At 40.8% G+C, this 16,075-nt stretch overlaps 1 protein-coding gene across 9 annotated transcripts in view; it reads right to left on the bottom strand.

Annotated features, from left to right (window-relative positions):
• tjp1a (tight junction protein 1a) overlaps positions 1-15,439 on the bottom strand; it is a 129,137-nt gene extending 113,698 nt beyond the window's left edge. For all 9 annotated transcript variants that reach the window (XM_086072321.1, XM_086072325.1, XM_086072326.1 and 6 more), the window contains exon 1: positions 14,925-15,439. In XM_086072321.1, the coding sequence (XP_085928447.1) occupies positions 14,925-15,016 (92 nt within the window). In that variant the 5' untranslated portion in view covers positions 15,017-15,439. The remainder of the gene's footprint in view (positions 1-14,924) is intronic.
• Between the last annotated feature and the right edge of the window lie 636 nt (positions 15,440-16,075).

Genomic DNA, 16,075 nt, shown 5'->3' with positions numbered 1-16,075 from the left:
CAACATGGCCGATAGAGGTCGCTAAACTAAAACACATAATTAGGTCGTAATTAGGCAACTCAAATCAAAACGACCTATGTGGTCATATTTATTAGAGGACTGTTCCGTCCAAGCAGGTGTTTGATGAGCATTCCTCAATTTTCCCAGTCTTTTTTGCCATCTGTCCCAGCTTTTCCGGAATGTGTTGCAGCCATAACATTCTAAGTTAATGATTATTTGCTCAAAACAAAGTTTATCAGTTTGAACATTAAATATCTTGTCTTTGTAATGCATTCAATTAAATATAGGTTGAACATGATTTGCAAATCATTGTATTCTGTTTTTATTTACACAACGTTCCAATTTCACTGGAATTAGGTTTTTAAGTTCCTTTTTAGGGTAACTGTGGCAACACTGCTCCTGCACAATGTAATGAGACCTAAAAAGAAAACTGCTTTTATGAAAATAGCAGAACAGCACCGACCTCCACAAAGTTCACAGAACTTGTTTTGTTTTTCAATACAGTTCCAGTCCAGCCCTTTAACATAGGCAGCGTAAATACACATAGTGATAACTGCCACGTGCCGTGAGCTATTTTCTTGTGCAACCCCACTTGCTGGATTAGCTTGGTTAAATAAAAATACCAGCATCATTATCAAAAGTAAAAGCTGCACTATTTTTGTTGCTTCGGCTTTGACCCAAATTGGTAGATTTTGCATAATCCTGTTAATTTGTCTCGCACAATTTGTACTGGAAATAACACTCTTTTTATTGACTGAGGTCATAACAATATGTCTGTTATATATAAAGCAGTTTACAATTAGGTAAAACTGCTACTGAGATATACTTCAAAACAATCAACCAATCAAACTTTATCTGTACAATATTTCTCATAGACAGAATGCAACTCAAATGGCTTTACATGGATTACAATCGACTCCGTCCTCCCCCAGGGCACACACACACACACACACAAGCACACACGCACTCAGGTTAGATATAAAACCAACCATAATGACCAAATAACCTCAGATTGAGTACAGAACATCCAGGTGAGGAAACACCATCTCAAGGAGCCGTCTCTGCCAGGAGCAGACCACAAGCCATCAGTGTGTAGCACACGGTGCAGCAGCGCAAGCAAAAGCCCACACATCTTCTTTTTTTTTTTTGCAAAGATGGGACCAAAGTTTAATCTTTTCATAATTCACTAAATTCTCTTTTTCAAAGAGGTGTTAGCCGGTAACTTTGCACGAGCTTGTGTGTGAGAGATGACTCCAGAAGAGACAACAATTTACAAAACACTGGTCACCCCCCTCCTTTGTTTCTTGGTCTCTTTGGTTCTTCTTGCTCTTTGTCTGGAAGCCACGACACAAGTGGTTACCAGCTCGTTACCACCATTTTCTCCTCCCTTTTTAGTGGTGGGAATCCTAAGAGCATCGCTTCACTTTTTTTCCTTTTTCCTGTTTTTTCTTTGCATGGTAACTCACGCTTCCCTCTCGGCGGCCATTGCAACACGACAGGCTCAGCGTGAACAACACTTATTGGTCGCTGCAAGACTCAAAGACCGTGAAAGTGGCCGACAAAGGCGTTTTGAAGCCGGACAAAATGGCCTCACCAGCGATCAGATCAGACTCCAGAAGGAGTGGAACTGCAATCCTTGGGCCGTGAGGGCTATTTGACGAACTCTCTCCATGCGGAACTTTTTTTTTCCATCTCTTCCTCAACGAATCCCCCGGAAGTTCTCCAATCCAAGCAAAGCTCTCCACGTCTCTGACCAAAGACCAGACCATCTGCAAGTGCAATCTTGCAGCCATTAACCAGATTGTTTAAATTGGTGCTTCCAATTGGGTGGAGAGGTTAGGTTAACTTTTGGTCCCACGTTTGCCTGATTAGAGAAATTCAATCACCTTGTTTAAGACTGTTCCTCTTTCGCTGATTTTTAAAAAATGTTTTTATCTTAATCAAAACCTGATTGTGGACTGTGTGTGTTTTAACAATTTACATTAACCACAAAGCTAGAAAAAGTACTCACAAACTATTAAGGTGTAGCATCCTTCGTTGACTGATTTACCGAGGTTATCATCTGTTATACTAATAAAACTATCTAAAATGAATCAATTAATATTTAATTTAATAAGCAATTGACCAAATTTATGCTACACAACATATTACAGTATACCAAATAGGTGGTAATCAACCTAGTTACATAAAAGGGGCAGATTAATTCATCATTCCGTCACTAGAAATGTCAACATAATCTTGGAAAAGGCAAACATTCTGATAATGCGATGTATGTAATGTTTATAATTTGTTGCAGTGCATGATGCGTCTAATGGAGTGACCATCGAGTCTCAAATCCAAAGGAAATTGGACAGCAACAGAAAAGTGTATACCGTAAAACAAAAGTGCAGATCTTCCTCCATAGCTGAGTTTAGGAACGGTGAGAGCTAAAAGAGGGTCAGAACATCTGATCAGCCTGACAGTAAACAGATTAAACTGCTGTCAGGCGATTTCTATGAACTGGACTCCTGCTATCCCCTTTTCAACTAGACATAAATCCGCCAAGCAGAGGACAAGAAATAAAATAATAAATGGCATCTCTGTCAGGGAGAAGGGCTGTGTCCTTCTCTATTTGAGGGACGGCAGTGATGTATTTCCTCTTGTCAGCTCCCTGTGAGCCATCGTGTCAGTCGTGAGTCACCACAGGTCAAGAACGCGTGACTCGCAGATTCTAAAAGTCATTGCTGCTCTGCCTCGGATGGGGGGGCTGTGAGTCTCTGATGGGCCCCTCTTTCCATTTAACGCCTCCTGAAGAAGTTATTACTTTCCCCTTATAAAGGTTTACCTTTGCTTGAATTACACATACAATCAGTGCTAAATGTTTCCACGTAGCCTTGTGTGACTTAATAGAAACAGGTGAAAAGATCTGGGGGCGGGGGTTCAATTCTTTGTATGAATGGTGTAGCCTGCAGCAAGAATAATCAGTGGAGACAAAGGCCATGTGTTGGTATGGCTTGATTGTGGACCTCATTAGAGCATATCAACAGTGGCAAAGAAGACGCAAGTGTGCATGCTAATAGTGCCACCAAATATTCCCATCAACTGCCTCCATTGTGCAAAAAATATATTTTAACACATAACTGTAACCAACACTGACTTTCTTGCACTTGTTTATTTAATACAATCTTGTTTTGTTTTTTAACTTTGCTGTTCAACACCTAGTCAAAGCAACATAAACACGTTCATATTTAACACTAAGCTCAGTTAATTTACCATTTTCATACCAATATTGCATCACAACACACTTTCCACAATAAACGCAGGCTCCACAGACATTATACTCACAGAGCAGATGATAAAACTGTCAGGAAACAGCAATGAAAACATGCTAGTTTAGAAGCAGTTAACGAAACCTGTGAGTTAAGAACAATGCTTCTCAAATATGACCCATTTTAGGTGGGCCGCGAATAGCTAGTAAAAAAAAAAATAGCATGTATTGGTATTCTGTGTTTTTCAGAACAGTACAAAGGTGTACTAAGTTCTCATATAGAACATACAATTTTAAGTAAATGTCAGGAAATGTTGCTCACTTGCGCTCTAGTCACTAGCTTTTCTGTAAACGAATACAGTACAGCACAGCCTTTGGCTAGCAAACAGCCAGCAATATGTTTTTGGCAGTATGACAAACTCATTTGAATCAGTGTTGAATGTAAAAATGTAAAGTTACTGTACATGTATTTTCATAGGCCATTTTGACTGATACGGGTCCCAGGGTGACATCCCCATATAGTACAACATCCATAATAGCTTATGTATTGATTTTTTTTCCTTCTTAAATCAACAATCATTTGTTTACGTTTGACTGAATGAACATTACAAATGAAGATTAGTCAAAGAGACCCACAAACAACCAAATAGATCAACCCTGTGATTAACCTGCACCTCACTGGGTTCATCAGAAAAGAAGTAATAAAGTAATAATGCAAAGCAGCACAAGAAAATCATCATCAAATCAAAGTAAACGTGTTTCCATGTTCGAAACATTACCCCATTACTAAAACACAGACATTCCCCAAAAAAGACATCCGCATGGACGTAGGCCACTCCCACTGGAGGCTCAGAGAGCGGCTGGTGGTAAGGGGGTGAGCCGCGAGTCATTTAAACCCTTGATAATCTGTTCCCTTCAGTGGCATAAACCATTTGAGAGGAGATTACAAACATTCTGCCCAAAGTAAGAACATGCGAGTTCCTGATGTTAGGGAAACACAAACACACACAAAACGTGTGTATACCTACACTTGGCTGAAATACACTAAGAAGTGTGATCTCCAAAGCAGTTCTGTAAAAACAACAACAGTTCTGTTGGACTTCTTTCATCATGTATTTTACAAACGCAAACACTGTTAAATTTGTAATTGGATTATCAAAGATGTGGAGGTGGAACATCCACCTACATAGCGCTGGTGTCGGGCTGAAATCTCATAAGTCACAGTTTGCTAAATTTCTTATTTTTAAAAAAATCTTTACTATTAGTCAGCCCACATGTGTGGGTGTTATTTTATTTATTTATTTTATATAAATTGGGCGGCACGGTGGCTGACTGGTTAGCACGCCACACTACAATGGTAGGCAGCGGTTGTGCACCAGGGTGCCACAACAATATGAGGCAAAAGAAGGGGCAAGCATCCTACAGGCTACCAAATGCGGCACCAATGGATCATAGCAGCCATAAAAAGGACCACAATCAAGATGGAGAAGTGAGATCCTTCTCATAGTGGCGGTCTTCGGCTGTATTCACAATTCCAGACATCTTGGAATTTCTGATTTTTCTGCAATGCAATGCAAAGCTAATGCTCCCTTTACTCGCTGAAAACAAACAGTGTTGTACTATATCTGTTGAGCCAGCTCATGTATAAGTCAGAATGCACTTGTAGTCTTTTGACTGAAGCTTTATCAATATGCCACATTCTGACCATACATTAACATGGGAGTCTCCGACCTCTTAATGTATCCGCCACAGGATAGCTACAATCAGTTCCTATCTGACTACTCCCAGTACAGGCGTATTGCTTTTGCCTGTGACTAGCTTACAAAAAAGGCATATTGTTATAGTAGTCTAACGACATTTCATCACATTTTGAAATCAAAATAATGCTCACTTCAATGAGCGGAGAGCGTCATTTCACTGAGTATGACCGCCATTTTGACTTGTGACGTAAACTCAGAATTGTAAATATAGCAACTACTTCATATCAGGTGTGTCAATTACTGGATCAGTTAGTCATGTTGATGTGGCTTGATTGTATAGTTATTTATTACTAAATGATGGCGAAAGACGTGATCTTGGCACATGGAGACTGAACTAGAAGAATCTAACTGGATGCTAGCAAATGCTAACTAGCAGATGCTTCCCACCAGTGGCCACATGCAAAATTTGGGGGAAATAAATAGTCTGTTTTGTTTATGTTATGAAAACCTTCGTTTGCGCTCCTCCGGTTTTATAGATATTACACAGTTGAATTTTATAACTGGTCAACAGTAGCAGCATAGACAAGATTTTTTTGTGACGGCAGCGGTGGGGTTTTTGCCAAATCGATGCTAACATGCGTAATGACAAAAGTGCAAGCCTTGTGTGCTGCTGCTAGCTTAGATGGCATTAACCACACAGAAAGGGGAATCACAAATTTGGATTGTACAAATTTGTAACCTTCCAAGCCTTTGTATGATCGTAAGCACTCACCAGCGTAAGGAGAGGGAAAGTCATTGTAGAAGTCATTGTCAAGTCATTGTAGAACTGAAACACTCTCGCTATCTGCCATCGCTGATAGTTCTTCATAGGGATCTGTAATATGATCTAATGTGTCCATCTTGCGCATCTCATTACATCCTTTACATCAAAGTGAAATTGTGAATTCACTTGGACAGAATGTTGACAGATAAACGCTATTTTTATAGCTGCTCTCCATTGTTAGTCCTTCATGTGGTGCCACTACTATCCTGAGAATGTGGCAGCGTACTGTATTTGGGAATATTCTCGTCATATCTGGAGCTCTTTCGAGGGAAGTTTTAAATGAAAATTTTGTGCATAACCCAAATTGTAATTTGAGATTACACTCTATGCGGTCACTGTAATGATTTATTATTATTTTTATTTTTTTACACTTGTGGATTACGGCTGTTAAACAAATTGCATTATGAGAGGCGCAGAAAGAATCACCAGGAATAGAAATGATGCCAATTCTTGATACAATGTGCACATCAGCAAGTTTCTGACCAATACCATAAATAATGTTACTTACCTGAACATCTAGAGTGGCAATCATAGTTACTGAAATATGATGTATACAGTAGGTGAACCTAAAGTGTTTTTGCTGTTAAGACTCAAATGTAATCTGAATACAAACTGTATATTCGGCAGCACACTCAGTGTGTTTACATACACAACATATGATACTTTACATACATACAAATTGAAAGTACATCCAACACGTGTAAAGCAGCATTTTAAACATCCTCATGACTTCTTACTGTGATGAGTGTGAAAATCTCACCACAGGACTTCACCAAGAGCTGAACAGAAATATAAAAATATAAAAAACACATTTCTGCTCAATTTTTGGCAAACTTGTGATTATCATGACAGGCCCACCCCAGACTCGGACTCCTGCTGAGGTAACTAATACGCATCATTGTCAGTTTGTGTAGGATTACGCTTCAAGGCCTCCTTGAGTGGAACTGGGTGGGAGGAGGGGGAGGACAGGAGTTATGAAGTAGTGTGTGTGTGCGTGTGTGTGTGTGTGCGCGCGTGGGGGTGCGTGCGTGTGTGTGTGTGTGTGTGTGTGTGTTCTTTCCGGGAGGGAGGATGTGGGGTCAAGCGAATGAGAGGGTAGACTTGTGTGCACGTGTGGGTGTGTTTTTGTGTGTTGTGGGGAAGAAGTAGGGAGCTGACTTTATGCATCATTAAGCAGGTGGACTGGGAACACCAGGCAGAGCTGTCACTCTAAGTGGGAAGCAGACAAGACATCTGGTCCATGATACAAGAGGATACACCTACGTGTTAGGAAGAGCTGTGGACAGTTCAAAGGGGCGTCAGAAAGCTAATTACTATTTATGGTTGTAATCAATTACATTACATTACATTACTGTATTAACTAATTACACTTATGACAAAAAAAAAGTTTTAAAAATGTAAAACGTCATCTTGTTTGGCGCCATAAATCCTTTGATGAACACCGCTTAGCGTGCCAAATTTGCATATCTTTCATTATCAGGGCATGAGCATTAAGGTATTAAAATTACTTCAATTCTCGGCAATTGAAGAATCCTGGCAGAATGAAGAGAACAAACAAGCCTTCTTGTTTATCTGTAGTTTGAATCTGTTTTTTTTACTACAACTTTAATCTCAGTCAGCGCTCAAGCCGTGTTTAGTTGGATTAAAGGGTATCAGTTGCCCAATGGATGGGCAGACTTCCAGGTGCAGGAAGTACTTTGAAGTCGTCGTGCAGTATATAGTTTTAGTCAAATGCACTTATGAAATTATGCTGATGCTTCTTGGAGGGTTTTGCACCTTCTAATTAACTCATTCTCTGCCAGCCATTTTCAACTCCCTTCGCTCCCAGCTGTTTTACTGGATTTTTACTGATTTTGAAATGTCCACAGAATATTCAGTTATATTGCTATAAAAACTTGGCACCTACCAAAAGAAAGATTAGAGACTCTTCTTTCATCGGGGGGGGGGGGGGGGGGGAAAAGTATATTTGTATCTGTCTCCATTTTGCAGAAATTAACATTAGAATATAGCTAAGTCTCATCATTATTCACATCCCTGGTGAAAACACTGGGAAAAAGAGCTTGTTTCAACATGGCCGTGGTTGATCTCTTATACTCTGCTGCCACCTGCTGGTCATTTTTTATAAAAACTACAATTGCTTTAAGCTACCTCTTCATGTCAGAAGCTGTATCAAAGCCTTCTGTATGCTCTAGCATAATAAAACAAAAACGTTAATTTTCACAAAATATTACTTCTACCACCTCACGCATCACTCCTCTGTAGATATGAGATGGTAAAAATATGAGCCGCGAGGACGTATTTCACACCAAAAAATCGGAATTGAGGATTAAGGCCTTGTTCAGACTGCCAGCCTAAATCCGATTTTTAGCCCATCCAGATTGAAAGTGGATGCCTCTTTTGTAGTTTGAACAATCACAAAGCACATGAAATCCAATTTTTGTGGGACGGATTGAAACCACATGCAGGAGGTAGTTCCATATCCGATTTGGAGAGGATGCGTCTCAGTCTGATCAGCTCGAAACAGAACGGATTTGACTGTCTGTGACGTCCTTCTACGCGTGCAAAAACCACGCTGCCAATATCCAATCGTTTCGCTGCTGGCTTGTTCCTCGCATGCTCAGCAGTCAAACACCTTGACGGCTTCACTTAGGCTGCCTAAGACCTGTAGAGTGCCTAATCAACTGTCCCGCCCCTCTGAATTTTAATGGTACTGCCCGTCTTGTCATCATCTTCCAAGAACATGGATGTAGTCTTTGACTAACAAACACGCCCTAACTGTATGAGTTGTGCAGTATTGTGTGACATTCGAGTCCCAGTCTATATGGTTATGACAACATGGCAGCCTTTTTCATCGTAGTATGTTTGATTTAGAACTGCAGCGAACAGAACAGCCATGAATTTTTTTTGCATACAAACAATCAATACAGACACCCGAAAGGACTGACCAAAACGCAGCACATTTTCTATGTTCCTGAGATGCAACATTAAAAGATAAGATGATTAGCAAAATATTTGCCATTTAATATTTGGCAACACATTTTCAAATTGGTGTGTATTGTGGTGGATTTGATATGCATGCACACAAGGAGAGCAAAGAGGCATATTCGTACTGGATCTCAGATGCAATCAATATTTCAAGATTGGCATTCTTTCAAGGTGCTGTCTCTAGGTATCGATTGTACGTGCCACAGAGGTCAAAGAATAGGAGGACAAAAACACACGTGACTTGCAGTAATATTTTTCTACTCAGTGCAAAGGTCACCATGCTCAAACCAATGGTAGAAACGATGAAACTTGGTGGGTTTAAACTTCCCTGTGTGTGTGACCCTGGCTTCACTACGAATAACGATGGACATGGCATGCAAGTGAATGCACGGGATGACTTCATGAGGCGTGCGCTGAGAAGGCACACCCTAGATCAGCTTCTCTTCGTTAAAGTAGCTGTCGGAGGCAATACAGTAATCCAGTTTTAATGGCCGTGCCCCTTCCCCCACCCTGATGTAATGGCCACAGACACACCGCCGTGCCGCTCTTAAAGGGGGAAGCGTCAAAACCAAGTCACCACTATGTCCTTTGCATCCCATTTGACAGCGGTCGCATAAGCTAAAAAGTGAAATCAAATCCTTTCCCTTGTGTGACTAAGTCGTGCATATTACTGCAGACCAGTGACTCCCGACCATGGAGCCATGGGACCCAAGTGTGCTATGCTGTCATCAGGTGTGCCACGGGAAATTTTTTAGTTTTCACTTAATTTGGCCCAACTTTTGGCCCATTTCATGCGTCCCTGATCAAATTACTTGCAAAATACAGTACATCATTTTTAGTAAACAAACCACCCTGCACATTAATCTGATTATCTTTTTTTTTTTGCCTCTGACTGCTTCCTAAAATTAGACTTTAACATGAAATATGATAATTAAAATATTGATAACATTAAAAAGATTATTTTCTTAAAAAGAATGGAAAGCTTTGTTTAAAAATTATTTAAAAAATTGCACAAAGTTAAAAAACTAAAAAAATTACAACAAAAGTTATACTTCCAGGGTCATCAGCATTTGTTTTGGAATATTCCACAACTCGCATGGTCCGCATGAAGTTGCATTATTCATCTCTTCTGCAGGCAGGGCTTGGCATGAACACCCACTAACCTGCCAAATGTGGCTGAATTTCAATTGTGGAATGTGATCGCACCACTCGAACTAGCCACTCTGTGGGTTTTATTTCAAATCGAAATGCATGCCAAGATTGGCAGACTTGTCACAATTCCGTCAATGATCAAAATTGTCAAAAATAATGTAATTGTTTATTTTTTGAAACTTTGTTTTTCTCTCAAATTGTTGTCTGCCTTCTGCACTTGACGCACATGCGTAGGAGTAGTGATCCGGTCAGCCGTGACGTAACTGGAAAAGTTGCGGCTAACTGCAAATCATGGCTAACGGATGTTAGCAACAGAGTCCCAAAGTTTGAGCATTTCATCAAAAATGGAGGAATACAATGAAAAACCTTGGAGACAGAACTGGCCTCTCGTGGCAGCATGACTGATACACAAGCATCAAATGTAAAAAGCACGCATGCTGTGGCTGATTACATTTCTGATAAACAGGGAGGGCCCTATTTTTGTGCCCAGCGCAAGTGTAGTACAAAGCGCAGTCTAACTGCATATGCACATGGGTGGACTTTTCCTTTTTCTTTTTTTTGGGGGGGGGGGGGGGGGTATTTTGCTAGACTAGCACAGATAGACAAGTACATTTGCTCCGTTGTGCGCCATTCTGGGATGGAACACAGCCGACTCCTGGCCAGTCGAAGTGACTCCCCTCATTCTCTTTCAAATCAGACCTCCCACCGCCAACAACCATAATTGGGGTGCACAGTCATGGGGACGCTATTAAAATATTTAATGATAATGAATCATTCATTCAATTAAATGATTTCGACAATGATTCAGATGGATTGTCTCAGACGTTTGTCCTATTTTTGAATGAAATCCACCACATACACCCGCGGAGCACAGAATCTGTCTGCCTGCGCCTCCTTTAAATCCATCAAAATTGCATTACATAACCTGCGCCACAAGTTAAACTTGGTTTTAGGTCATCTAAAATCGAGTCTACTTTTGGTCATCAAATTGCCCGATGCACCGAGGGTGTGCAATCAAATATGCCGAAACACCTATCAAGGCATTAGCGCAGTCTAGCAAATTCACAAACACACTAAACTATACTTGCCCCGGCACGAAAATGAAGACGCCTGTTGACGAAAACAGGGCCCATAACCTGCTTCCTAGTTTACCTGAAAGGCACCATTTTCTTGACCTAATTCAGTCCTAGCTTCTGGCCAGGAATGAGCTCTTTCTTCTACACACAGACGCATTATGTGGGGTGGAAGTGCCCATCCACAGCAGCCAAAGTGGATTTCTTCTTTCAATTCATAAATGTGCTTCCCATGCAACAATCTCCTGCCTCTACATACCATGTAGACATTGCAGCTCTCTCTGAGCTTCTTTTTTTTAATGGATGAGCTGGGAGCCACTTCGATTAGCTGGAGTTGGCTGCTTTCCCGACCCACAATAGCAAATATGGCCACTTCTACCTGGGTTTGTCTCGGAACCCTCTAAAAACAGTTGGGTTAAAAATGGACCGATCTCTACTACTACTCATTTTTTATAGAACAACCCAGAATGTTGGGTTAAATTGACCCATGAAGTGGATTGGTCCATTTTTTATCCATAATTGGGTTACTTTTGACCCAACTGTTTTTAGAGTGAAGATACCAAAACAAAAGAAAACTTCACCCATACCCACAATTTGACTGCGCCTTGTGCTAGACTTGCATTGGACACACTCTAAAAACAGTTGGGTCAAAAATAACCCAACTTTGAGTCAAAAATGGACCGATTCTCTACTTGGGTCAATTCGACCCAACTTTTAGTCAAGAAATGGGTCTTACAGCTTACTTTTGACCTAACTGTTTTTAGAGTGCATGAAAATAGGGCCCCGTATGTTTACTGAATTGTAACACAAATGTATCTGCCTGGTTTGCTTAGAGACACGATCAGCCATGAAAGATTTCAATCTAAGGCTACATTCACACTGCAGGTCTTCATGCTAAATTCAGATTTTTTGGTGACATTTTTTTGAGTAAGCGTTCACTTTACCTATTAATTGCAACCTCAGTCTGTCTGCTGTGTGGACATAGTGCTTCCCCAAAGTGACACGCATGCGCAGAAGAAAAAACGTCACTCACAACGCTGTGTTTGCGGAAGTAAATATGTATGGTCCAACGTGTCAGGGCCACAGACTTTTATAAGTTCGTCATCGGGTCTCATATTTTTACCATCTCATATCTGCAGAGGAGTGATGCAGGAGAAGGCAGAAATAATATTTTGTGAAAATGAGGCGAGCCTGTTCGAGTGCCTCAGCTCACGGAGACCTCTCCTATTTTTTTCTCCCTAACGATGATGTAATGTCATTGACGCGCGTAATAATATATAAATAAATAATATTAAAATCCCATGTTGGGGTTAGGGTATGTAGTTATTTTTTCTTTTCTGCAAAGCCTTTGTAGTTGGAGTGGCTCTTTAACATGTAGCCTATGACTATTTCCTTGGTTCAATTGGAAAACAGACATTGCACATTTTTGTCCTTAATTAAAAGTCGTGCTGATGTAAAACCGTGGCCCCCTCCATCATCCGTGGACTAACATCCTCCATCCTAACTCTTTCCATTCAGAGTGTGACTAAACTACACCCCAACTCAATCCAACTCGCTCTGTATACCTCGTTACTCTCCCTCCCGCTGCGCACACAATTGAAGTGTCAGCCATCAATAAATTAGTCCAAACCTAAATGCTTACAGAATAATTGGCTAGCAAGTGAATTCTTCCAAGGAAGTGATCCTTTGAATTAGTGAAAGTTAGTTAGTTAGAGAATAGTGGACGAAGATGACAATATCATAGTGCATCTGTGATTGCGGAAAACACAGAACACAGAATTTGGTGAAATGTTGTCTGAACTGGATAAAGACGCAGTAATGACACTTCCTTTCATGGATTTGCTCCACACTGAAACAGCATTCCGAGGGTTGATATGAAAACATACTTTAAATGTTGCCTTAATCCAGCTAATTAATGTATGAGCAACACTGCTTAACTTCTGAATAGAGGCATGCACTGTGGCACTCAAATTGGGGGCAGAAGCACAGGACCCAGATAATGTAGAGGATTTTTTTGTTATTGTGGAATTAATGTGCATACAAAAAATATATTATCATCTTTATAAGTGCTGTTTTGGAGTAATTTGCTTCCCGTGTCTGCAAATTTGGACTTCCTGTTCCTGGTGAAAAGTGACTTAGTGTGGCACAAACTTAGCTCCTAGTGGACCTGGCAGCGCCCTGCGTGGCAGCAGCCGACCACTGGTATGTGTAAATGTGTGTGAATGGGTGAATGTGAGGCATTGTAAAGCGCTTTAGGTACCATACGATGTAGATAAGCAGTTCATTTACCATTTACTTCATTTGCTCCATCTATTAAAGAATACATAAATAAAAATAAATCATTAGTACTTTTGCCCATATGGACATTTTGTGTTCAATTAACCAAAATGCATGTTTTTGGAATGTAGAAGGAAGTGGGAGTTCACGTTTCACAAAGCAAGACCTGACCTGAGATTTCGATTTTGATTCAGATGTTTTAACCACCCAAGGTTGGATCTGTAGTTTAAATTGAACAATTTAAAGATATCCTTTAAATTAGGATTTCATTGAATTAAATTATGATCGTCACTTCCATAATTGCAAAGAGGATATCAATTATTAGTCAGAGGTGGGCATCGTCATTGACTGGAATTGATGATTGATGGAAGTGCCCACCTTTTGACGTGTGCTTCAGCACTTTCAGCGAATGCTTGATAATGCGAAGCCTCACAAACATACACGGATTGAAAAGGACCGGTTGCATTCACCGCAATCGACAGAAGTAATCCTGCTTCACTCGGTGCTCAGTCGGTGCATTTTTTCAAGGCTTTGTATTATCATATATAATATATATATATATAATATAAACCCCTGAGCAACTGTGATGTCTTTTTCAGTCGACAGCAAGTGGCAAAATGGCTCCCCCTTGAGATGGATAAAAACAAGTGGATTTTGCTTTATTTCATATTCCATAAACACAATATTATCATAATTCTGTGTAGACTATTGTGGGAACATAAAACATATTATTGTGAACGTGAAGAAAATGTATCACTTGACTTCTCCTTTAAGACTGCTTTATGAAATATGTGAATAGGTGCGCATTGTCTGTTTTACAGAATCGGCTGTATAGAGATGAAAGGAAGAGAATGGAGGGTTGGAATGGAACCTAATTTGCAACCAACATGATCCAATTGCTCAACCACAAACTAAGACTCATATGGCTGTTTGCATTATTGGTTATTATTCAAATGTGTTAGTTAAATTACAGTACTTGACAGCGTATCCGATGGCGATGATATGTATACGATTAGGAATGCGACTACAGAGAAATTGATGACAATGTACGCACGTGTGTCTGTGTGCGTGCGTGCATGTGATGGCTGATGTTTATGTACCATTAAAGCAGACAACTGGTCAAATGGAGTGGAAAATCATACACACGCATAATGAGTGAAGCCTTCAGCAAGACTCCCACATGCACAGGAAGCTACTGAATAAGTAATTAAGGGGGACTGTTCCTGTTTTGTTTTTCTTACCCTAACAACAACAAAAAAATAAATGTATAGCTAAAATGGAAACACAGCAGGTGGGCTTGAAATGAGCTGAACAGAGTGTTGTGAGAACACCTGCCCGACATTGTGCGCTTTTGTGTGAAAGTAACGCAGGATCATAACAAACATGCAAAGTGAGTGACGCACGGCTGCACAGGAAGCCACGCGCGCACACAAACAAACGTACACACCGGGCTGAAGGTAAAGAATGGAGGATATAGTGGGCAGTAGAGGGCAACTATACGGTCACTTCCGTCAACAGCTGCTCGTGTTCAGCTGCAACTTTGACGCCTTCCGTGACCACAACGCTTAAGAGGCTCAAATGAAAGCTTTTTTTTTTCTCGACACTCAACAAAGGCACACGCACACATAGAATACAATGTACATACACCACCGACGCCCCCAACTCACCACAGCTGTCTCTTGGTGGGGAGGCAGTCTTTGTTGGAGGCTGTCACTCCCATGGCCATCTGCATCACCGTGATGTATTTCTGGTACTTCATCTTCGAGCTCCGTCTCTCTATACTTTGGAGCGCTACTTCGAGGAAACCGCGCCCCGCACGAGCGGCGCAGGTGAGCGTGCGTTCAAATGTCTCCAAAGGTCCCCCGACATCCGCCGCGCGTCCGGCGGCATCAACAGCGCCATTTCCAGGGGGAGCAGTCCCCAGGGAGCCGAAGGAAAGGTGCCACGCCGCCGCCACCCTGCATGTCTGCGCGCTGCCCCTCTAATCTCATTAGAGCTCAGAATAGATTGGCTAATCCATTCAATTTTAGGCAGGACGGGCTCATTGTTGTGGCTCGCCCGGGAGCGGCCACTTGTTTCTCTCTGCCCACCCTCTATTTTGTTTCGTTTGATCCCCTCAGAAAGAGTGAAGAGAGGAGAGTCGGAGAGGATGCGGCGGCGGCGGCAGCATCCATGAGTCTGAGTGGTAGGAAGAAGAGTGCGCTCACAGAGGCAGAGGAGGAGAAGGAGGGGGGTGGGGGGTGATGAAATTGTTTTTACAACCTACTAGCAATGAAAGAAAATCTCAGCAACGATGGACGCCTGTTTTATGTTTAAAGATACAGTTTCAGCGGAGAAAGAGTGCGTGAAAAAGATAGAGAACAGAACAGTATTGTACACATGCATTCAACATAGAAGCAGTAACAATAATAAAATGGGTATTTGTAGTTGTCTGTTTTGAGGAAGAAACGAATACTGAAGCAAAACTCTTATTGATTCGTGATCTTCATGAAAACACCTAAGCATGGCAAGCTGTTATACATATAACTGAAAAAAATAGGGAAGCGCAATTTTGTATTTTTTGGATGATTAAAGATATAGTCAGTGATCCCTAGTGCCATCTAGTGGTGAACTAATAATTAATTTTTTTTAAATTACTGTTTATGTCAATAGTATGCAAAAATTTATCACATAAGTGTATTTATATATATATATATATATATATATATATATATATATATATATATATTAGGGGTGTGAAATGCCTCGTACCTGGCGATTCAATTCTTATCACGATTCATAGGTCACGATTCGATTCGATTAATCCCGATACAAATCT

This window comes from Leptonotus elevatus, chromosome 3, assembly GCF_054856555.1.
Source record: "Leptonotus elevatus isolate MCC_2025b chromosome 3, RoL_Lele_1.0, whole genome shotgun sequence".
NCBI lineage: Eukaryota > Metazoa > Chordata > Actinopteri > Syngnathiformes > Syngnathidae > Leptonotus > Leptonotus elevatus.
This window is presented reverse-complemented; position numbering and strand designations above follow the sequence as displayed.